Below are 23,925 nucleotides of genomic sequence, written 5' to 3'. Positions count from 1 at the left end.
TTCTCTCTCTAAAAAACTCTCCTCTCTTTTTCTCTGTTTCTTCTCCCTGTCCCATTACTCATGTCTCTGCTTCCTCTACTCTTGTTCTAATAAGGTAGTGTTGGCTTTCCTTCTTGAACTCTCCGGGTCTCCGCAACACTGAACTCACCCAAGGGATTTACTCCTGAGATTGGTCACGGTGGTACCCTAGAAATTCAAGGTGGTGTACACATTTGAGGTATTCTAGGCACTAAAGGTGGTGAATGTCTTGGCGAAACTCTGGAAAATGCAGTGGGGGACACACTTGATTGGGTTTGTGATAGATCTGCCCTACGGGGATCATAGAGTCTGAATTCGTACCACTCTCTTCTTGGGTTCCTAACATGGTTCCATCCCCAGAGTCAACCACAGCCTTCTCCCCTTTCACCCAGTGTCTCAAACTGGTCCCAAATGAAACTAGCAAAGACCTCTCTGTCTCTACACCTGGGAATCCTCCACCGCCTGTCTCTACACAAATCCTTCCATCTAATCTGTGGACATTGTGCTAATGTCCGTTCCCAAACCTGTGTTATACACTGTATGCATGTTGCCTTTGTGTGTAGAATAATTTGGACCTATTGTACTACTGCTTCAAATTGGAAATTGCCAATGCCACAGTATCCAGACTCTTAAACGTTAGGTGCTCCACCGCTTGCTGCCAATTGTCAGAACCCCTTTCAGAGGGCCACGGGGCACGCAAGGATGTTAAACACCAAGTTCAATTACTGACTTCTAAAGGTTGGTGATTGTTTCAGAATTGTGTGTGCTAATTGCTAAACAAGTTTTATGTTTAACTTTAAACAAATGGTCTGCATTTTTCTATTTCTCTCCAAGCAACTCACACATTTTGGAAAAAGTCTGCAATTGCCTGGTGGCTCAGAATTTCGATAGAAAGTGAAAACTATACCTGAATTGTGTTGCTTGAGCTAACTGAACCATGCATGTTCAGTGGTGTGGAATTTTCACTTAGTCGTTTTTTTGCTACGGCTTTTAACATAGGAATAGGAAGACATCCTTTAGCTTTTGAGTTAAGACTTCTCGTTTTTAAGACACTTAGTAGAGGCAAATGTTTGCAGGCTGAACCTGGAGCCACTTCCTCTTGTTTGCTTCTAAGGCAGGTCATTCCATGATTGATCCAGATATGAAATGCTTTGTAGTTTTGCTGGCTTTATTGAATCAAAGCGCCTGTCTCTATTGCATCTGCTGACTGGGAATGGCTGAGCATTTGGTGTTTGCCTCAACTATGGTGCCATAGTTCTGTTGATACATTTGTCACTAGACTTAAACACATTAGATAGGATTGCACCTGGCCAGTGTTTCACCAACATTGCTGATATTTTTACGTCAGGTCTGTCAAAGACCAAGTTGGAAAATCAAAGGCCGATATTTTTTCCTCTAGAAAAGGACATGAGAAGAAAATGAAAAAGAAATGAAATACGAGCAGTATTTTTAGATGTATTATAGAACTGTCTAAAATGGTCCTAAATTGTAACCACAAAGGCAAAATTGTCACCTTTTAAAGAAACAATGGTAACCCTAATAATGCACAGGTGGTACACTGAGGTTACTGTGCCTGCTTTGGTAGAGTATGTGACAGGTGGCAAGCATCCATAGGACTACTCCGGCAAACAAGTGAGCTGTGGTTAAACAAGGATGTGGTCTCTGCCAAGCGGATTCTATCCGAAGGAACAGGATACAACTATGTGACGTTTGCAAAGGTGACAGACTAGTATTACCTCGGGCAGGCTTGAATCTGTGTCACTCAACATATTTGCAGTTGCTTCTTCATGATTCTTCAGTTGCTGTGATTTATATTCATCAAGCATTGGCAAGTACTCCCTCCTCTTTCCCAAATAATGGGTTTGTTTAAATCCCTCCAAATTAACATCTGCACTTGTTCGAATCTGCTTATATCATTTTCTCAAATTATAGGCCTATATGTATGTATGAAAAAAAGATTAAAGGGTCAGTATCGTAAGGAAGTGTAATGATATCTTAAAGTGGTGCTCATTTAAAAAAGAAAAAAAAACCTTATAAATTGACTGAAAAAGCCATAGGTTTTAGAGGGACATTTTAGGGAGGAGAAAGTGTCAGTTAAAGCATACTGTTCTAAATGTGCAAAATCACTGAAATTCACCAGTTCTAATGATCTCAACAAAATATAACTTGCGCCCTAAAGTAACTATAACTTCTGCCCTAAAGTAACTAATTTGCACCCCGCTAAGTACACAGTTGTCATCAAAGATATCCTTTCAGATGCTGCAGTGATATCATCAGCGATGTTGTAGATTTCAAGAGTGATTTAATATGAAGTAACTGCGTGGTGAGGGCGAGTTCTAGTTATTTTAGGTCTTGGATTATGTTTGGCTTTACAGAAGGTAATAACCTATTTTACTTTACATAAAAAAAGCTAGAAATTCACTGAAAAATCCAAAGGTACAAGTGATCTTATATTTGGGTATCATAATTATATCTTACTTTGCATAAAAAAAACATAGAAGTTTACAGACATAAACAAAGGTTAAATGGACGTTATAGTTTGGTGAAAATGTCAGTTAAAACATGCCTTTTTATGCGTACAAAGCCACTGAAATTCTCAAGTAAATATTAGTCATGGCCTAAGGTAACTTTAACTCACACCCTCACCATGCACTGCTAATTACCCAACATATTACTACCCTCCTGACCTGTTCTATGACCTCATTGATCGTGTCACTGCAGCATTTCAAATACATCATTAATGACAGAACTGTGCATTTCGGTGGTGCGAGTTATAGTTAGCTTAGGGCGTGAGTTCAAGTTAATTGAGAACTATAACTGGTGAATTTCAGTGGTTTTATGTTTAAAATGACATTTATTAACTGACATTTTCACTTAACTAGAACATCCACTTAACCTTTGCTTTTTTCTGTGTGTGTGTGTGTGTGTGTATATATATATATATATAAGCATGAAGACACGCTGTGTGTGGGTCTTCAATTATGGGTGATTTTCATTTGGTATATATATATATATATATATAGATATAGATATAGATATAGATATAGATATAGATATAGATATAGATATATAGATAGATAGATAGATATTCACTTTCAGGTTTTGGTTCTGGGGTGGAACGCTGGCGCTCTTGATTACGGCGAGGTGCACTCCTGAAGACGACAGAACCAGTCGTTATAGATGCATGCAAGTAACCGGCTCAACACCGGTTGGTAAGGAGGCACTCACTCAGGCAGAGTAGTTTTAAACCAGCAACTTTATTTTAGCTTCCTCGTCTAAACCCGTTAGACGAGGAAGCTAAAATAATGGTTCTGGGGTGGAACGCTGGCGCTCTTGATTACGGCGAGGTGCACTCCTGAAGACGACAGAACCAGTCGTTATAGATGCATGCAAGTAACCGGCTCAACACCGGTTGGTAAGGAGGCACTCACTCAGGCAGAGTAGTTTTAAACCAGCAGCTTTATTTTAGCTTCCTCGTCTGATGTGCGGGTCCTGCGGATGGTGTACTACTCCTTTAAATCAGGCTTTCATTAGTAAATCTGTCCCTATTGTTCAGTGTGGTGCAGTTGCTAAGTGGCTGCAGTGCAACCAGCACTGCACATAATGGATGTGATGACACTAAAGTGCTTACGTAAATCCACCTGACAATCCTTACTGTGCCTCAAGTTTCATCTAATAGCCTAGTAAATAAAATGGCATTAATCTATGTTCTTAGCAGAGGCTCTCCAAAGAACTATTAACCTCCATTGTGTGGTTGGCCACTGCACAGGAGCAAAACTTGACAAAGTCACTACTGTTTAATGTTTGGAATAATTTTGTGTGCGAGTATAATTGAACAAGTCAGTAATCTCTTGCTAAGTCAAAACTAGAAATCTGTGCCAGTATTATGTGCACAATGCTTTGTTTCAGGCAGAACACCAACCTTGCATCAGCCAATTCATTTCACAGTGGATGAAAGATTCCTACATTATCCCCTTCTCTTCAAACACAAAGATATACGAGCTTCAATGAAATCCAGCAGTTTATGTTTTGTGATCTAGATATTATTAGATGAATGATGTAGTAATAGCAGCGTGTGTTTGGAAGTGTTTAATTTCAAGTTCAGGTCCTGAGAAGCAACTGTTGAAATCCGGATTTCTTGAGGATAAGACATTTGCTAAGAAGTAGGCACTAGACTTAAGTATGTAAATGTAAATGTAAATGTAAATGTAGTTGAGCTTATATAGCGCACAGCTACCCGCAGTGGGTGTCCCGGCGCTTGCTTAGGGAACCCGTCCTGATATTCCCCTGTGAGATAGCAGGGTATCCACAAGGTGAAAGTCAGGCATCCCGCCACGAGGGGCCGTTGTGGAGATTAAGCAAGCTATTGCCCAGAGTCGCAGAGTGTGAACCCGTGAGTCGAGGAGGCACCGGGGCGAGAATTATCGAGTCCGTGGAATTTTTAGCCCAAGACCCGCCGAGGCGGGGAATTGAACCCTGGTCCAGGACCGATCTCAGCTTCCGGGTCTGCTGCCTGTAACCCCTGAGCCACACTTCTCAGGAAGAACAAGAAATGTGTGCAACAATAACTGTTTTTCATACAATTTCTTTTTAAATCGATTTTTTTTCTGCAGTTTATTATTTGTAACTTTTGCCTTAGTCACTTTGATCTCTTTATTATCGAGGTTAGTGCTATGAAGATAAAGGTGTACATTCTACTTTAAAAGTGGGACTTTAGCAGCTTCTAAACAATCAGACCTTCCTCTAATCTGGTGCCTGACAGGCCCCAGGGACTGATAAATAATGCGTATAAGGCACAACTGAGTAGGAAGAAGGAGAGGACATTGCTTGCATGCAGATTGTATTGAAATACGTAGTCCAACGTAGGACGCATTTGTAGGGGCTTATTTCCTCGTTTTTTCAATCCTTAATTTGGTTACTTCTCCTGTTTATAAATGTATGGTATAAAATGTTGCCTAACATAGGCCCATTGTCTGAATGGACAGACATTACGCAAAATGTGCTTGATAGCTAATACATATTGAATTACTTCATGTGAATATATAAAGATTGTGTGATTATATATATATATATATATATATATATATATATATATATATATATATATATATATATATATATATATATATATATATATATTTATTTTATTTGGCAGTTCATAAATTGCAGAAACAAACATATAAAACAACGTTTTAGTCTACAAACAAATTAACAAAAAGTAGAATAAAACAGAAATTAATATAGAAAGCAAAAAATATCAGAGACCCACTGAAGTTCAATCTCGACCTTGTTTTCACGCATAATGGTCCCAGATACCTCTGTCAAAGAACAGATAGCGCAAGCGAAGAATCGAATTCCCGCGCTAGCCACGGCAATAGGGCTCGCTCTCATACAATACTATTGCCAACTCAATAAAAGACATCAGGCGTTGCTCTGTGGATTCAGAGCCGGAGCCGGGTGACTGCTTCGAGGACATGGCACCGAAGAACGCTGCCTCGGTGGTGGCTGCAGCAAAGCTCGCTCTCCGTGAGAATATGGAGGCATCCGTAAGAGGCGGCGCGGCGAAGAGTCCAGCTGTTGTGGGGACCCCAGAGAGGACACCCGGCAAGTCGAACGCAGTAGCTGGTGCCCCCCGGAAAGGCGGACAGAATGTTCCCTCGGTGGTAGAGCTCCTCCGCAAGGCTCCCGGGAAACTCCTTCCGGGTCAAGGTACACAGAGTCAGTCAGGAGCTCAGCACACACTTGAGACGCCACCTGCAGAAGCTGGATCGGCTGGAATTACCGAAACTGAAACTTCCATACACGGAGGAGCGCATACAGAAGGAGAGGGTGCCCAGGACAACATGGCGAGCTGTGTCAATGTGGAGAATGAGGAGAGTATGGACAGCTCGAGAAAAAAAGCATTGGCAACAACAAATGTGCAGATTAGTGCAAATGGGCAGTCTGACTCAATGATAACAGCTCCCTCATCTATGGAAACTAATTTGCCTAGCACCTCTCCCTTGGTTGTAGCTATTGGGATTGTCGAAAGCACCCCCGGGTGCATAAATGATATATTAGCTACATCAACAACACAACCAGAACTGCGGGAAGTGTCTGAGGAAGAGGGTGTAGCTTTCGCACAGCCTGATATATCCTCCACGGCTATTACAAGCGCTGATACTCCTCAAAATATAGCAAATGCAATCCCTGTTATTCCTATAATACCTGCTGAACCTGGAACTCAAAGTCTGGAGCACATACACCCAGACCCAGTTGCAGTTATTTCCATGGAGGCCCAGACCAATCTTTGGTCAGAAAATCAGGGTACTCCACAGGTGGAACAAAGGGCAATTCTCCCTGAAGATTTATGTAATCAAAGCGACGATGATACAGACAGGGACAAAGATAGGGATAAGGATAAGGAAAGGGATAAGGACCCAAGTGACTTCTATTCTTTTTCGGATGAGCTGGGTTGGTCAACAGGCACAGGCTCAAATTTAAGCGACTCTAGTGATGACGAAACTAGTATTAAGGCTGTGAAAACTGCTCAAAAAGTCTTATTAAGACACAGAAGGAGCCAACACGATACAGCTGAGCTGACATGGGACTACGCATCCACAAGCAGTATACCGCCGGTAGCAACATCAGTAAATCTACACGGTTCAACCCAGCAGCCGGAATCCGGGTCCACAATAGATAAGTCTGCCCCTACGATTGAGACTGTGCTGCTAGCCATCGCGGCACATCGAGAAGAGACCTCTCACGATGGGCGGAAGGCACAAGCAGAGCTACGGAAGGTCCAGGGAGTGGTCCGCAAGCTTTCAAGGAAAATTACCTCATTCAATGACCGTATGGCTGAGATGGAGACGAGAGTGGTTGGTAATGAGTCCGAGATTGCTACAAACCGTGAGCAGATCGACACTCATGAGAAGGGGCTCTCCGACGTGATGTGGAAGCTCGAGGACATGGAGAACCACCTACGTAGAAATAATCTGCGGGTTCTGGGTGTCCCTGAAGGAGCAGAGGGGGGCGATGCTAGCTCCTTTATGGTTAAACTACTACAAGACTCCCTACCAGAACTCTCTGCTTGGAATTGGGACCTAGAGGTGCAGCGAGCACATCGAGTACCTCTCACCATGCGAAATAGCCCGAAACCCGGTGCATATCCGAGAGCTCTACTAGTTTATTTTGGTAATTTTATACTGAGACAAGCAGTATCGGAGTAAGCGAGGCCAGAGGCAAAAAAATCTAGCGGTCACAGAACTTATTTCGTCCTGATTACGTCCTGATTTTTGTCATACCACAGTTGAGCGGAGGTGGCGTTTGCGCCAACTCATAAAACCTTTCCAAGATAAGAAGCTTCAGGCGTACTTAAATAATCCTGCCAGATTGAAAGTAATTAATGGTGACCAAACAAAGTTTTTTACCTCTGAGGTTCAGGCAAAAGAGTATTTGGATAGCCTCACATGAGATGATAAAGAGGGGATAAAAGTGTGTGTAACTGTTCTCTTTATTCTTTTCTCTTTATTTTAGGATTTCTCACTTATGGGTCCGGGTTTTTTGTTGATTGATAATTATCTACTGAGAGCACTAGAGCGACAGTGCACGTTCATCACCACAGACTCTAATGGAGTCTGATTGCCTTTTTTTTTTTGGAGGGTGGGGGAGGTCAAGGGTTAAGGGGTGGGGGTGGGGGGGACGCAGCAGGGGGAAAATGCTTAAAAAAGGCAATCATGAATGTAGAAGCAGAATCAGAAAAATAAACTGTAGTGTTGACGTAGAGTATAGAGTTAGGTTTAGTGATATAGTAGAGCAGGACTGGAAAAAAAACAGCACAGTATGGCTAGGGTAAAACTTTGCTCTTAGAATGTGGCCGGCCTCAATGATAGGGCAAAAAGGGAACAAATGTGTGGGATAGTTACTCAGAATGCATTCGATATTATATGTCTCCAAGAGACTCATATCCCTTGGGCTGAAAAGGGAATATTAAGGGTCCCTGGATTCAATTTGCTGGGATGTACATCTCACACCTCAAGGACTAGAGGAGTTGCTATATTTGCTAAGCCATTTGTGGGAGAAGCCAAACGAGTAGCTGCTGATTCTATGGGTAGGTGGGTTATCGTGGAACTTAAGTTTGGGATCACTATATGTTCTATTTATGTCCTTAACGAAGATGACCCCTCTACATTTAATGATTTTGAGACGGAACTGTCATCTTGGTCTCAGGTACTTATATTTTGTGGAGATTTCAATATTTCCTTGCCAAAAACGGATTTAGTATATAATCAAGCTCGAAATAAATATGTTGGCCGCAAGCCTAAAGTTTATAGCGCTCTCTCCCAGCTAAAGGAAAGTTTAGGCTTGGCCGATATATGGGAACTGAAGCAGCCACAAGACCCAGGATACACGTACTTCTCATATCCCCACAACAAGTACGTTCGTATTGATTATATTTGGATGTCTAATAATCGGGCAAGCCAGGCAGGAATTTTCAAATTACCAAAGATTATAGCAGACCACAATCCCTTAGTACTTTCTGTTAGTATAGAAAATATGGTTAGACCTCGTACAAGCTGGACCTTTGATCGCAAACTGCTAGTCAATAGGGGATATATCGAGCATATTAAGGTATGGACGCAAGGATTTTTGGACTGCAATTGATATAGCTCTTCTAGAAACACGGTCTGGGATTATTTCAAAGCGTCAATACGGGGTGAGACAATTAGCTACGTAGTTAGGCAGAGGAAAGAGAGTGCAATTCTAAATGATCAAAAGCTAGCTAGAATAGAAGAGAAGCATACCGCTATAATTGCTCAGGGTGGAGGGGTGGAGAGGGGGCTTCAATTCTGAGAGAAATGGCGATTCTCAAAGCAGAGATAAATAATAAATGTACTCAAAGGGCAGCTGAGACTTATCAATCCCACCGCAACAAGATTTACGAAACAGGAGAGAGGGTGGGGAAGCAGCTTGCACTCAGTACTCGGCAAAAACAATCTCTCAATTCAATTGTCTGCATTGAGTCAGAAGGTCAAGAATTTACAACACCTGAAACAATATTAGAAGTGTTTAAAAAGTTTTATGAGAAACTGTATAAAAATGAGGACTCTTCTGACCCCGATACAATAAAAAATGAAGTGGTTAGATGGGCTGCCGAGTCAGAGAATACTTTGGGGGTTGATGGTTACTAGGCAAGATTTAGAAAGAGATATAACCATGAGTGAAGTACAAATTGCTCTGGTGGAATTAGCTGCGGGCAAGGCAGCAGGCCCGGACAAAATTCCACTAGAGCTTTATAAAATTCTGGGTGATATTATAACTCCTCTACTCCTCGACTTATTTATAGGAATAAAATTCAGCGGTATTCCACCTAGATCATGGTTGGAAACGAATATTGTGGTTTTTCCAAAAAAAGATAAACCTCCTAAACTGCCCTCATCCTACCGCCCTATCTCTCTTATCAACTCAGACTCTAAGTTATACTCGAAGATTTTGGCTAATCGGCTCAGGGGGACTATCGAGCGTCTGGTCTCTCTGTGGCAGCACAGCTTCATCCCGGGCAAGGGCACTACGGACCACACTAGACGGGTCATTGCCCTCTTTGATGCCATGGCTGTCACGGGGGGGCCGGATGTCGGTGGTCCTCCTGGATGCCGAGAAGGCCTTAGATCGGGTCTCATGGGCTTTCTTGTGGGCAGTTTTCAAACAAAATAATATGGGACCACGTTTTTTGAAGTCTTTAAAAGCAATGTATTTTTCACCGAAGGCCAGAGTTTTGGCGATGGGTCCGGAGTCGAGCCTCTTTGATATATCCCGGGGGACTAGGCAGGGATGCCCATGTTCCCCTATTCTCTTCGCCCTTTATATAAATCCTCTCATTATAAAATTGCTAAATGCGGAGGCAATTAGACCAATTACTCTGGGTCCATTTGACACCAAAATATTAGCTGACGCCGATGACGTGGCGGTAGTAACATCACACCCCAAGGAGGCAATAATTGAAATCGAACAGATTACTCAAGCATTTGGACAAGTTTCGGGGTATTCCTTAAATAGGGACAAAACGATGGTTATATGTACCCAAAATACTCAATTTATAGATTCTCGGAAAGTAGAAAGTGCGGTATATCTTGGAGTCCGTATATCCTCCAAAACTGACGAGATTATCAAAATAAACTATAATCCTCTTATACAAAAAATCACAACAGATTTAAAGCGGATAGATGGCAATTTTCTCAAGATGAAGATTGTGTGATTATAAATGTCAATAAAAATAATAATAAAAAAAACAAAAAACAATCGGACCTTCCTCTGAGTTAACTAACTCTCCCATCTTTGGCTCGGCTTTCGAGTGGATACATCTCTATTACTTCACCAAAATAGATCTCTTGACCTTACCAAGTAACAAATAAACCCTTGGGCCCACCCTGACACTATTACTGGGACCAGAAACTGGTCTTAGTTCCATGACTTTTCTCTTTTTTTTTGCATACTTTGGCACAAATGTGGACATACTTGGATTATACCCATGGTGGCTGTTTGCCATCGATGGGTAATATGGAGCATTCAGGTGTATGCTCATATCAGTCCTCCTTCTTTGAAGGTTGTTCTGAGCCTTGAGCGCCTGTATTTTCTACCATAGGCTTTGGGGGTATCCTCTTACAACCTAGATTGTATTAAGTCATAGAGCTATGTAGAGCTGTTAGTGTGTTTGAGTGAGGATCTTGAGATCCTTGAACAAACAGAGTGGTAAGCTGGGAGCATTAAAATGCACTCTGGGGCATGTGAATAGGCAGTTTGAGGACTTGGCGACACTATGATGGAGAGTCAGAGGTTTCTTGAGACAAGTAAATAAGTTATGTGACATACCTGGAGCACAAACTGCCAATGTGGAGGGATGCAGAGTGACAGACAATAAAGATATCTCACACTGCCATAAATATTCTGTGACTCAAGCTACCCCAAATAACATTGACAGTGTCCAAAACAATTGCGTGGATGGGTTTTGTGGCCTGTAGTGGTCTAGACAAAAGGTGTTCTACATTTCTTGTTTCCCTTGTAATCCTTTCATGCTGTTTAGGAAAGTAGCACAATTAGTTGTCATTATCTTTTGTAAAAGTAGATAAACAGATACATGATTAAGCTTTTTCTCTACAAGGTGTGATTGACCCAACATAGGTAGTTTATGTACATAAGATAGCACTGTGTAGCAACTGGTTTCCACTAGGCATTCCCTTTCTACTGTGTATTGGTACATTATAGGCAATGTGCGACACCAGTCAATGCTTGCTAAACAATTGGTGCTTTTCAATTCAGCGCAGTTTATCGTCAAGAGTTCTTCTGAGACCTAGGAATAAGGACCGTGGCACTGCTGCAGGAATGCATTGGTAGGTGACCTGCAACTGTGAATCTAGATGGTACAGAAGACAGGGTGGGTAGCTATGGTGATATCTGACAAAAGAAGAACATTGGATGATGCGATAACGTGAAATATGATATAACTACATTGAGGAAAAGGAGGGTATGTTTTGCATTCTTTTTTAAACGCTATAAGTTACGGTGGAAGAAGGGGAACCCCCTACAAGTAGAACACTTTGTAGAGTAGCAAATTCTGCATTGGAGAGTTAATGGCAAGGGCATTAAATGGTGAATTTCCAAAACTAAATTGCCCTACAGTTCCTTCCTGCTCCACTGTTCTGGTGCTTTGGAACATTTTATTTTGTTTTATAGACTTATTCGTTTCAATGTGGTAACTTTTTGGGGTCTATTGCTAATTTGTTTGCGGACTCTTGAAATCATTTAATAGCGTGGAGTCACTTAAGTGTCTGGGCAAAAATAACGGGGGTATGTGTGGACCCTGAAGCCATTAGTAAAAATGTAGATCCTAAGATTCAGACATAATATTGGTCCAAAGCTTAAGGTCTGTCACACATTTTTGATTGGATCTTTGCAACAGGTACATGAGAGATACAGACGACTGAGCCCTTTCTGTCTGACCATATGGCAACCTGAAAAATAAGAATGGACCCTAGTACCAACAATTATAATGGTTTTGGAACATAGCCTACGAAAAGTAGATGTTGAAAGTTTGGGGCAACACTGCAGGATGGACTGCGGATCGACAGTTCATTAAAGAGAAGTAGGATGGTTTTTAAGCAACTTGTGTATCCGGTTGCATTTGGAACAAGAAGGTAAAGGTTTTAGGATATGAACTTGGAGGACAAAATGAAGAAACTGTATTGGCAAGGTAATGGAATCTTTCACCTGAAGAAGAACTTTAAAGATATGTTTGTCAGTACAAATTAATGATTAGGAATGAAGATGATATATGGCATCCCAACCAAAGAAGGACATTGAAAATTGTAGTGGAGGGAGGAAAAGATAGTACAGATTTTACTTTTCTTTTGCAAAATAAATTTGATGCTATCGCACATGATTTCACAAGAAAGCTTGAGGAAAATATGAACTGAAATATGAACTGAAAATACACATGAAGATCCATCAGTACCAGGTAGTAGGTTGTATCTAGATAGTCAGATAGTGGGGGCTGAATAAGTGAGCCATGTTTTCTATGCCTTTACTACAATTTCAAGTTGAAAAGTAAGACTTGAGGTTCGCAGAGTGATTGATGCGAAACCTGCCAAATTGTTCAAGCAATTGGCACTGACACCATGAGCATATTCAACGAAAATGAAGAAATCGTTCATTACAGATGTCAAGGTTCACAAAGGTTGGAATGAACCAGTTATGCTATGGCTTCTGAAAAAATGGAGATATTAAAGATCTAGCTGTAATCAAAATTGAACTGTTCAGACTCTGCCTCCCCGAGCCTATCTGAGTACTGCTACATAGGCCTTGGAGAATACAAAACATGGCAGTACAGATATTTTATGCTTATTTAAATGAGAGCATGCCAGCATTTAACATCTTACATTTACTGTCCATCAGGAAGTGTATTAGGTCGCAGCCTATAAAGACATCTTGGGGACTTTCAGAAAGTAGACCAAGTACTGAATTCTCCCTGTTTTTTGCCATTGGCGTTCTGGTTTGTAACTCATATTTTCTTGCTTTACATTTGGTGGCTTTATTTGTTTCAGGCTGTCCTGCTTGAGGTCATACCTTCTCTTGCCTAAATCTTATTTACAGTATCCTTCTGAGTGTTCCCTTTCTGTAAACAGGCCTGTAAATCTTGTTCTTATCTCGTCACGTTTGCTGTGCATTCAAAGACTGAGGTCAAATGTCCAAAGCTGTCTTCTGAGGGCGCTTGTTCACTCTTCTTTCTCGAACTACAAAGTGCGAGGATTTATATGACCATCTTGCTGGATATTGGGGGTAGGCAAGAGTTTTTCTCCGACAACATTTAAATGAACTGTGTAAGTATTTCAGAATAGATCAGAAATAGGAACACAAATGAAGCACATTGTTTGTTATTTATGACGTGTATTGAAAACAAATACTTTAATATGATCAAAATAAATCATTACTAGGTGATACAATTTCCACTCATTTTGGTCTGTGCACTGTATAGTTTTACTAGTAGAACTGTATGTCTGTGGAAATGTAATGGTCATTTCAATTAAAAAAGTGCTGTCTGTCCTGGCAGTATGCTACTACACCACGAATGCTCCACTGTATGCCACTCCACACCTCTGCACTCTACTCTGCACCATTCCACGTTACACCAGCCCACACCACTGCACTTTGCACCACTCCACTCAATGCCTTTGTCTACCCTGTACCACTCTCCTCTATGCCAATGCACACTTCGCCACTTCACTCTACATCACTCCAGTCTAGGCCACACCAATCTACTCTGCACTATTCCACTCTGACGCTGTACTCTACACCACTGCACTCTATGCAAATACACTCTATGGCATTGCACTTTACTCTGTAACACTCAATTCTTTGTCCCTGCACTCTACACCAATCCACTGTATGCCACTCTAATGTACTTTGCACCACTGCACTAAATGCCACTGCACTCTACACAACTTTACTCCATGCCATTATTCTATGACTCTATGCAACTGCACCCTACCCTGCACCACTCCACTCCACTCTATGCCACTTCACTCTACTCTGAAACAATCTACTCTGCGCAACTGTACTCTACACCACTCAACTCTTAACGACTGCACTTTACGCCAATGCACTCTACTCTGCATCTCTGTACTCTACGCCACTGCTCTCTACACCATTGCACTCTGACACTCTACTGTGCAACCCTGACCTCTCTGCCACTGAGCTCTACACCACTCTACTCTGCACTATTCCAATCTGCTGTACTCCACTCTAGGCTGGGCTCTATGCCACTGCACTTTACGGCACTATACTCTACATCACTCTATGCTACTCTACGCTGCACCTCTGCACTCTAATCCACTGCACTCTGGTACTCTGCTCTACTCCACGCTACGGCCCATTGAATCACTCAACTCTGCGTCCCTGCACTCTGTGCCTGCACTCTACTATGCACCACACTAATCTGTGCCACTGTATTCTAAGACGCTGCATTGTACCCCACCTCACTCCATGCCACTGCACTCCATGCCACTGCACTCGATGCCACTGCACTCCATGCCACTGCACTCCATGCCACTGCACTCCATGCCACTGCACTCCATGCCACTGCACTCCATGCCACTGCACTCCATGCCACTGCACTCCATGCCACTGCACTCCATGCCACTGCACTCCATGCCACTGCACTCAGCGCCAGTGCACTCTACTCTGCCATTCTACATAAGGCCACCCTATGTCACTCCAATACACAAAACACTCTGCTACTCTTCGCCATTCTACTGTACGTAGTCTTCGCCATTCCACTTTATGCCACTGACTTGTAGCCATGCTCATCAGCAGGCACGCTGGTGTACAACATGGCTAAAACACATTGGCAAAGCCAATAGCTCTGGCATAGGCGAGACCTATTGGCTTTGCCAGTGCTTGTTTTTAAGGCAGTGTTTCTAGTCCACTATAAAAAAAATCCCGGATTTTATCAGCATTTAGATCAGACATAGTACACCAGCTTGATTACTATGCTGAGAACCAGTGACCTGTTGTTGCATCCTCACAGCTTGATCGTTGTGCCTTCTCTGTCAAGGTGGTAGTAGCTTAGACAGATTACTGTTAGAGAGAATAGTGACCTTTAATCGCAGGCTATTTAAAAAATAAATGTATAAAAACACAGCTTTGGTAATTGAAATAGAAGCTTGGTCCACTATCTAGGAACACTCGTTATACATGTGCATGTATGCCAGGAAGACTCAGCAGACACGACCTTCCTTCATCAAAGAAATTTGATCGTAAATGTAATTATTCGAGGTAGTGGGGTTTTTATGTACAACCAGGAATTCAGATGGGCAGTATGCCACAATGACTGCTGAAGCCATTTCAGTAGCATCGGTTTACCGGTTTTTCTCCAACCCCATTGGTCTGATAATTCGCAATACTGTGTGCAGCACAACATTTTGGGTTGAAGAATTATCACCAAGCTATCTTTTTCACCTGAGGATTGTGAATTTTGTAAGTCACAAACTATAAACACCTAATTTTATTTTGCTTCGGTATAATGTATTGCTCTTGTGTTTAGCCTGCCACCAAGGCTTAGTGTTTCTGCCCAGAAATACTTGTAGTAGTATTTTCTGATCACCCATGAAATTAAGTGTGCCCACAAGATCAGGTGATCCTTCTTCTGAAGGCAATTACTTTGCAATCCGCTGTGATGCATCTTGGACAGATATTACTCTCTCGCCACTGGTTTTAATCTATGTGCCCTATGTATTGAGTAGGAATAGATCACACGATTCCCCTTCTAACTCCCTGGTTCTGTTTGGACTACACCATTTTTCTGTCTGACATTTGAGGACAGAAATTGTATTGTTGTAATCCATTAAGGATGCAGTGACTTTCTTAATAAAATTGCTGGATTAAAACATGACATTTCTATTCTTTTCATCAGTGTACAACAGTTGAGTTGCCTTTCTTGTCTTTGGAATCTTGCCCTTGTTAACCAGAATATGGTTTGTACTGGCCCTGCTGTGGTGCAGTGGGCAACTATGCTGCTCTGTTTACAGCATGGTCTCCTATTGGCAACCGTTAATGTGCACCTTTAAGCAGAATAATCTTGATTTGTTTATATGTGAGAAAATTCTATTTGCATTATTTACTATAAATGACACTACATAGTCAGTGTTGTGTTTGTTTCTCCCAGTGGTGTGTCTTCATCCTTTGCTTTCTCCTTTTTTAGGTGGATTTGTCCAAATTGTCCCCGGAAGAGCGATGGAGGTAAGCCACCTTGCCTTGGCAGTTCCCCAGTTTCTTTTGGGCAGTGTTTCATATTACTTTAATCCAATGCTGTGTTTTTAGTTTTTTGTAAATATCTTGTATCTAGATTTAATGATTGGTAGAACAAATGCAGTTGAAGTGCACAAACACAGCTATTCCTCATTGGGTTTCATATAACTAAACTGTACACGAACTCTGACTTGCTGACACACTCCTTCACTCGCATTCCATTTTACAGAGCAATTTGCCAGATAGGCCCGAAGTGTGTCACACTTGTTTCTCACTTGTTTCTCCTGAACGGCCCACACTAGAAAAGAATATGGATTGCTGCAGTTTGCCACTTCTTGTTGATGCATCTTAGAAGACCACTTGAATACCCCAATGGTAAAAAGAGTGCCTGATTTTCCATATACGACGTCATGCAATCCAATGGACGTGTTAAGGCTTTCAACACACAGTTTGCCTGAGCTGCAAAATGAAAAGCACTATTTCTAAGCAGAAAGCCCATTCAGTAGCACTATTTCACCACCAAAATGTGTTTTAAACATTCCCATGGCTATAATTCCATACGTTTCCGGTTAGTAGGTAATAGCTGTCTGCTCAAAATATGTGTGTCTTTTTGTTTCACATTGTGTTTAATTGTATTCGCTCAGCCGGGCTAGTTCTGGATCCGCCAAAATGTATTGTCCTGAATTGTTGTCTGTGCAGCACTCTGGTGGATTTCCTAAATCTCTGAAGGCTGCCTTCATTGTATGCTTTGCTAATATCAACTTGTGAACCTAGATTTAGCAATATTACTATTTGTGATCCATTGTAGAAAACGTCCCCCTTCCGTTCCTAGAATCTAGTCTCGTATGCTCATAAAACCATTCATCCATTTTAAATATGGAAAACCCACTGTTCTGTACGAGGGCTATTTTGTACTCTTCCCACTCTTTATCAATGCATTCTTCCAAATCTCAACAGGAAGCCTGCTATTACATTCTTTACCGGTATGTATTTAACGTGTTCATTTGAAATCCTCCTTCCTCATGGATAGTCTTACAATTCTGGTCACTGCAAACCATAAAGTGGTTTCCCCACACACACAACATCTAAGGTGTTCTGATGCCCACATACAGATATGTGTTTCTATCTCTCGTTGTCGGAGTGTTTTTCCTCAGCGGGCATCAAATAAAGTGAGGGATATGCAATCATTTATCCCTTTCCTCCTAGGTTTACATGCAATAATACTGCACCTAAAGCCTTTACAACAAGGCTTGATAATGGATCAAATCCTTTTAGTGCAGAATTGTGCTCCGTTGTCATTTTGATAGATTCACTATTCTTTTGACAATTGGCATCCAAAACACATTTTACTTGGCTCTTCAAAAGTTGCCTAGTAAGAAAAGTCTTTGCTGCAAAGCCTTAAACATCCTCTGAATAATACTGCTCGTCCTAAGAAGGATCTCACATTATTCTTGGCAGAAAGATAGAGTGCATTTCTAAAGACTTCCAACAAAGAAGTCTTAGATTTTTTGCCTTCCTTGCATATACTTTAGCCTAATTAGATCACACAACTTTCAGCACACTTACATTTAGTGCATTCCACAGTAAGACCTTCACTGTCCCGGATACCTAAAGCTAGTTGTGCTCTTATCTTTCCCAAATACTACAGTGAGACCCTTGCTCCCTTTTTTGAATAAAAAGGGTATTGTCTTAGCTTTTACTGAGTGCGCCCTTGTGTCTAGACAAAGCTATACCACTCTGAGCTCTAACTAGAGCGAAACACGTGTCAGGGGAATGCGCTCATTCTTTCCAGGTTGGCTTGGATAGTATTTGTAATTCGTAATCCAAATCTGTAATACTGTGCCTGCAGTGGTAAAAGGCTTTTGTCATTTTCTGCTAGGTGTAAATGGAACTATGCCAAACCTATGCTTGAAAGCTTTGCTAGACAAGCATTTACAATGCAACGGTCTCACATTTGTGAAAGTTAGAGCTATAGGCATTGTAAATTATAATATTCTTTACTTTTTTTTTTTTTGCAGTGAAGCCATCTGGTTAATAGCAACAGCAGGGAACAAAATAGAAAAAAGGGGGAGTTTCTATAATACACTTTTAAATAAGTGGGATTTATTTGGTAGAATCACAATTAACTATGGCATTGTCTAACACAGTTTGGAACAAGTGAGGGATGTGGTGAAAGATTTTGTAGCAGTTCTTCGAAGGTAGAGTTTGGCTATAAAGGGTTAAAGGCATGATTGGATTATAGTGAGAACGATTTTGTACCTGAGAGTAGTTTGTTAGCAGGGACTAGTAGCTTCACAGAAATACATTGAAGCATTTTGAAACACAAAAGAGTGTGTGACACAGCGAGCGAGTCTTTCCCAGCACGTGCAGTGGTCGATTGAAATAAACGCCATTCTTAGCGAGCAAGGATAAAACCTAAGGAAATTAGTTGTTGGATACATTGTTAGATACAATGGGGAGGATCTCTCCTAAATAATAGGCCGTTATCTTAAAGATGTTTGGATGTGAATGATCCCTATAAGCTGATCCATATAAGCTTATCCCTATAAGCTGATCAGTTTTTCCTAACGCAATCTTACACTGTGACAATTGATATGTACATAGCTCTACGTCCTTTCTTCACCCCTCCCTACAACCAGCAGTGCATGCTGAGACGATCACTGGCAGTCAGTCTGACACCGCATACCTGCCCCCAGCCACTCCTCCCAGTGCTACATTAAGCAGCTCTACACAGCAAGCTAACGTTTAACTAGTTCTGGTCCTAGGCTGAGACTTTGATGCTCCTAAAGCTGAAGGTAAAGGGTAGAATCTGGAAGGTGGGAGTCTGCGGCCAGAAGCCGGTAGGGAGCTATGCTAAACTAATAGAAAATAGAAAGAGAAGACTGACTGTCACAACGATGTGGAAATTAAATGGTGGGCAAATGTAGGAAAAATAAGCAACCTACCACTCTATGATAGGCATAGGTCCTTTTCGAGTAATGCAACTATCTTTTTTGAGATTTATGACTCAAACTGTTCAGAAAATTTAAAAGCAAGTGCGGGTTCTAAATTATGAGCACAGCTCAAAATCATTCTTTGTAATATGTACACTATTTTTTTTCAATCTCATAAATGACTCAAGCTTACAACGTGTTTTGAGGCGCTTGGTTCACGTCTCCCTTATTGAGACCTTCATAGAAATTTGGAAAGTTGCAAACAGAAAAGCAGTGAGCACAATCATTTCTAAAAGAAAGTGTTAACCATGTTTGATGATTCCATGTAAGTAGCTGGTCCGGCCAACATGAAGCACTGTGGCTGTGAATTGGACGCTGTGCTAATAAGAGACATGGCCTCATGCAGACTAGGAGTGCCCATTGTAAACATGCAGGCTTCAAACAAAAAAAGCCACAAAAAATAAGACCAGCGCGAAGTACGTTGTTGTTCAAGGAGTTGGCAAGCCACAAAAAATGAAATGGTGCTCAGACTGTCATAAATAACTGGAAGAGGAAGAGCACACATAACGGAGCAATCCCTATGGGAGGTTACAAAAGCCCAAAAGGAGGGACTAGTAAGCGATTTAACCAAACAAAAGCCAGCATTTAGGAAGGACAGAAAGAGGAACCAATTAAAAAGATGGGCGCTGCTCCAAGCCCATATTACAGATACAGGATGTCTCGAAGAAACCGCACATGCGCTGTCTAAGCGAGACCTAAAAAACAGACATCGGAGGTGAGCAGATTCAGAAAGTCAGTGGTGGTGTAGGGTGCTCCATTTAAAGGAGCTTCTCTCGTCCTAAACTTGGGAACTACCCAGAGTCGCATGCTTCCTTTTTTTGCATAATTTCTATATATGTGTCTAGATGCAAAGTGACTTTTTATAAAATGAACTTTAGTGTTCAAGTAAGATGGGGATGGCGAACGTAACCTGTACTTGGTCGTAAAAAGCACATGAGAATAATATCCTAAACTTCACTGGTGCAATAAACATTTAGCAGCACTTTTTTAAAGAGTTCACATATTTCTAACTGTGTTACCACCTCTGGCAAACCAAACAAGGCTCCTTTGCTCTTGTCGCTGGAGTGTGAGGTTAACATGGAGATTAACTTTCCCTTATGTGATGCGTACTGGACTGAAGCCACTCATTTATTTTCGCTCTGCATTTAATAGGTACCTATCTTTTAGTAAAAGTGGCACAACTACAAACCCGTAAATCATCATATTTAATTACATCATGTGCAGATTTAATGATCTTAGCTGACCTACTTCAGCGCTTTTGATCATTTACTTTGTTTGAAATATTCTTTGGCCTGCAACTTGGAGACATGAACCCACTAAGTTAAAGTACACTGAGCTCTTGTTAGGAGTCTGTTCGTGGGGCTCTCATGAAGTACATTTATGTAACCTACTGTACAAAAAGAGGTTTCTTTGTGTTGTCTTGCCAGACTGCCTGAATTTTAAGGATGAAAGTTGGTATCTGCAGATTTCTTGTGCAGATGTCAGTTGTGCCTGCTGTGTGGAAATTCCACAATCTTGCTGGACATCTAGTGGGTTTTCCAGCATAAGTAAGGGAAGGTTCCTGGCAAAAAGTATGAACATGCACACTGTCTTAATGGTGTCTGTATACCGCAATCTGTTTATTAACTGCCCTGCACTTAGCTGTACTTCCAAACATACACCTATATGATCAGCACTATGTGTTATACTTGGTATGGGAAATTACACAAAAAGCATCCCATTTACAGAGTATATTTGGGAAGGAAAGTGTTTTCACTGAAAATCATTTCCTTTAAATGAAAAATGGATCAAAAAAAGTTTTACAAAATTTTTGGTGGGGAATTCCTCGCCTCATGTTTCAACGTTGTCATTTAAAAAATCTTTTTCTCTTTTATGGAAAGTTTTGCTCTTGGAAGGCATTTCTATTGCCAAGTACCGCTTCCTTGAAGGTGAATTTCGGCATGACAATTGAACAATTGTTTTCATGTGAAGATATGAAAATGACACAAACTGTTTCATAAACGCCCTAATTCTTCCGCTGCAAAATTCCACTGGGCTGACGAGCTGCAGTGATAGTTGGGTGAGACCGACTTAAACCAGTAACGTTTATAAAATCATCACTCTAAATTAAGTACGCTTGAGACTTTCCTGAAACAGGTTTTGGGTAAATTAGAATTAAGTGATGCTTAGCGGCTGCTCTTGAATCTTGCATTTACGTTTCGACTTACTCTGGCATTAACAGGCTCCATCCCTGGCTTCGAAGCTTCTAGTCTGTGAGGGCTTACTGCCTGACAGATGTGTTTTTTCTCTCTTTTGAGTGTGTTTTGTAGTGTGCTGTAGAGCAGAAATGTCTGCTCAGTTGGCACTATACTCACCCTGCCAACAGGGTTAAGCATAGCACCAGGCTCGTAACACTGGTCCCTGCAGCCACTGCGGTGCAGGGGTGCCCCTATACCTTCAGGGGTCCCCCCAACTCTAAAGTGTTCAGCCCAAGGTTAATGAGTATCTGTGAAATATGGGTGACGCGGGCCCCTCACCACATTCTGCGGTGGGGAATTGGGGGCACCCTGTTGCTTTATGCCACTGCATGCCACATCAGAAGCTGCTCTTAGTGACTATGTCTATCAAGAGCAGATCTCTTAGTGACTGTAATTTATTTTAAAAAATCCCTGGCGACACTTATGGCGGCCAAAAGCGGTACAAAAGGGGGTGGTGATGGACGGAGCATCTGAACCAATCAAACACTCACACTCAGTCAACAGATCCGGGTTTAATCCATCACCGTTCTTTAGCCCCCCCTTTTGTACTGCTTTTGGCCGCCATAAGTGTGGCAGGGTATGCTCAGACGTGAGTCCCTTGCTCACTTTGCCACTGGATTCAAGCAAGCCGGGCTGAAGAAGGCTGCAATGCCAGAAACCGGTCCTAGGATGCTTGTTTCCGGTCCTGGGAAGGCATGGCTTGGCAGTTCGGGCTGGACTGTTCCCATGAGGCACAGGGTCAGACTGATTTGCATATAGCCATGTCTGAACTGGGGTGGCAGAGTGGGCTAAAGAACGGTGATGGATTAAACCCAGATCTTTTGACTGGGTGTGATTGTTTGATTGGTTCAGATGCTCCGTCCATCACCACCCCCCTTTTGTACTGTTATCCAGGGCATAGTGCTAGTTGACTCTTCTGTTTATCGAAAGGGGGGGTGGATCCTTGTGGCTACTGACATTATCCAGGGCATAGTTCTGCAGGACTCTTGGGTATTATCAAGAATTGAGCTGTTAGTCTAAATCTGTATTATTGTTTGCGAAAAAATTGTAGCATTCAGTACACCAATCAGAAATGAGATGAAATGTATATTCGTAATGTAAAAACCTCTTCACAGAAAATGAAAACCTTGTTCTAAATATAACATTGCTCTAAATGTTTTCAGGCAACAACAATATAATATACTCTAATAATATAATTGTCTCTAGATAATTATAAGAAGTACTTAATTCACTTATTCAATGGTCTGAGCTATAGTACCATGGTTTAGTAATCTGAAAGCACTATCTGGGCGAAGAATTTAGAGGGGCCGTTGTTCCTTGATGTAGTCTGAAGACCATTTTGCTTTATAAAGAACTACCTTAAGTTATTATTTCTACTAGGAACCTAGCACTTGTGATTGCATTATTTGTTTCAGTCATACTATTCCTTCTGGCCATTGTAAGCATTGCATACTTTTCCTGTTGGCTAATATTTCTTCTGACATTGTATTTGCAAAAACGTTTACGTAAGTTGTGTGTCGATAGTCAGTTCATCTGTTACACAGGCATACACCTGTGGAGCTTTCGTAATCAAACTATCTAAACTGTACACAACATGAAGGTGTCGAGTAGGTAAATTGTCTGAGCTTACGAGTGCTACTATATCTGGCCACTTTTGAAAATTGAAGCGTATTAGATGAATTTGCATCATCCTCATCAAACCAGTATTATTTGTGAAAATATGATCCTGAAGCAGCCCACAAAAATGGTTGTTTCCTTTGACTTATTAGAACCAAAATGTAATTTCCATTGAGAATAGTATCCCTGTATAATAAGCACATAAAGGGACCTCTTCGATAGTCATTGCTATCTTCCTTGTCTAACACTCCAATCTCCCCAGAATGGTCCTATTTGATAAGGCCCCTCTGGAAAATACTTATGTAGTACTTTATTCACTGTTGCCCAAGTAAAAGACCATTTTAAACACATTTTATTATTTTTCCTTTTTCAGCAAAACAAAAAGGCATCACTAGACATCAGTCTGTCATATATTCCCGACAAATGGTACTTCATCAATGGTTATACGTCATCACATAAGTGGTAATAAAATGACAGCTAGAATGTAGCACAGCGTTTAGTTCATTGGTCATACTGAGCTGACTTGTGGTGAGGTGCAACACAGCATCATCAGACTCGATTATAGCAGCATCTTATTGAAATCTGTGATATTTCTTCCACAGCTGGCTATTATTTTCAATGTTCATATGGACCGACTCGCCTTGCATGTGTCACTTCGTCCACCATTATGCACAAGGGAGATCGATTTCCCCATAGTTGAACAGTTTCTCTCCTAGCTGCCGCAGGGACACTATTACAAATTATCTTGTATCTTGGCATGGTTATTTTCCCCTTGCACCCAG

At 41.5% G+C, this 23,925-nt stretch overlaps 1 protein-coding gene across 1 annotated transcript in view; it reads left to right on the top strand.

Moving 5' to 3' along the window:
* Positions 1 to 23,925, top strand: part of RNF121 (ring finger protein 121) — a 132,856-nt gene that overhangs the window by 33,338 nt on the left and 75,593 nt on the right. Inside the window, exon 2 of the mRNA XM_078658642.1 lies at positions 16,250 to 16,287. Within this exon, the coding sequence (XP_078514768.1) occupies positions 16,250 to 16,287 (38 nt within the window). The remainder of the gene's footprint in view (positions 1 to 16,249; positions 16,288 to 23,925) is intronic.

The sequence above is a fragment of the Lissotriton helveticus genome, chromosome 8, assembly GCF_964261635.1.
Source record: "Lissotriton helveticus chromosome 8, aLisHel1.1, whole genome shotgun sequence".
Lineage (NCBI taxonomy): Eukaryota > Metazoa > Chordata > Amphibia > Caudata > Salamandridae > Lissotriton > Lissotriton helveticus.
The sequence above is the reverse complement of the archived record's forward strand: the minus strand, read 5'-3'. Positions and strand labels throughout refer to the sequence as shown.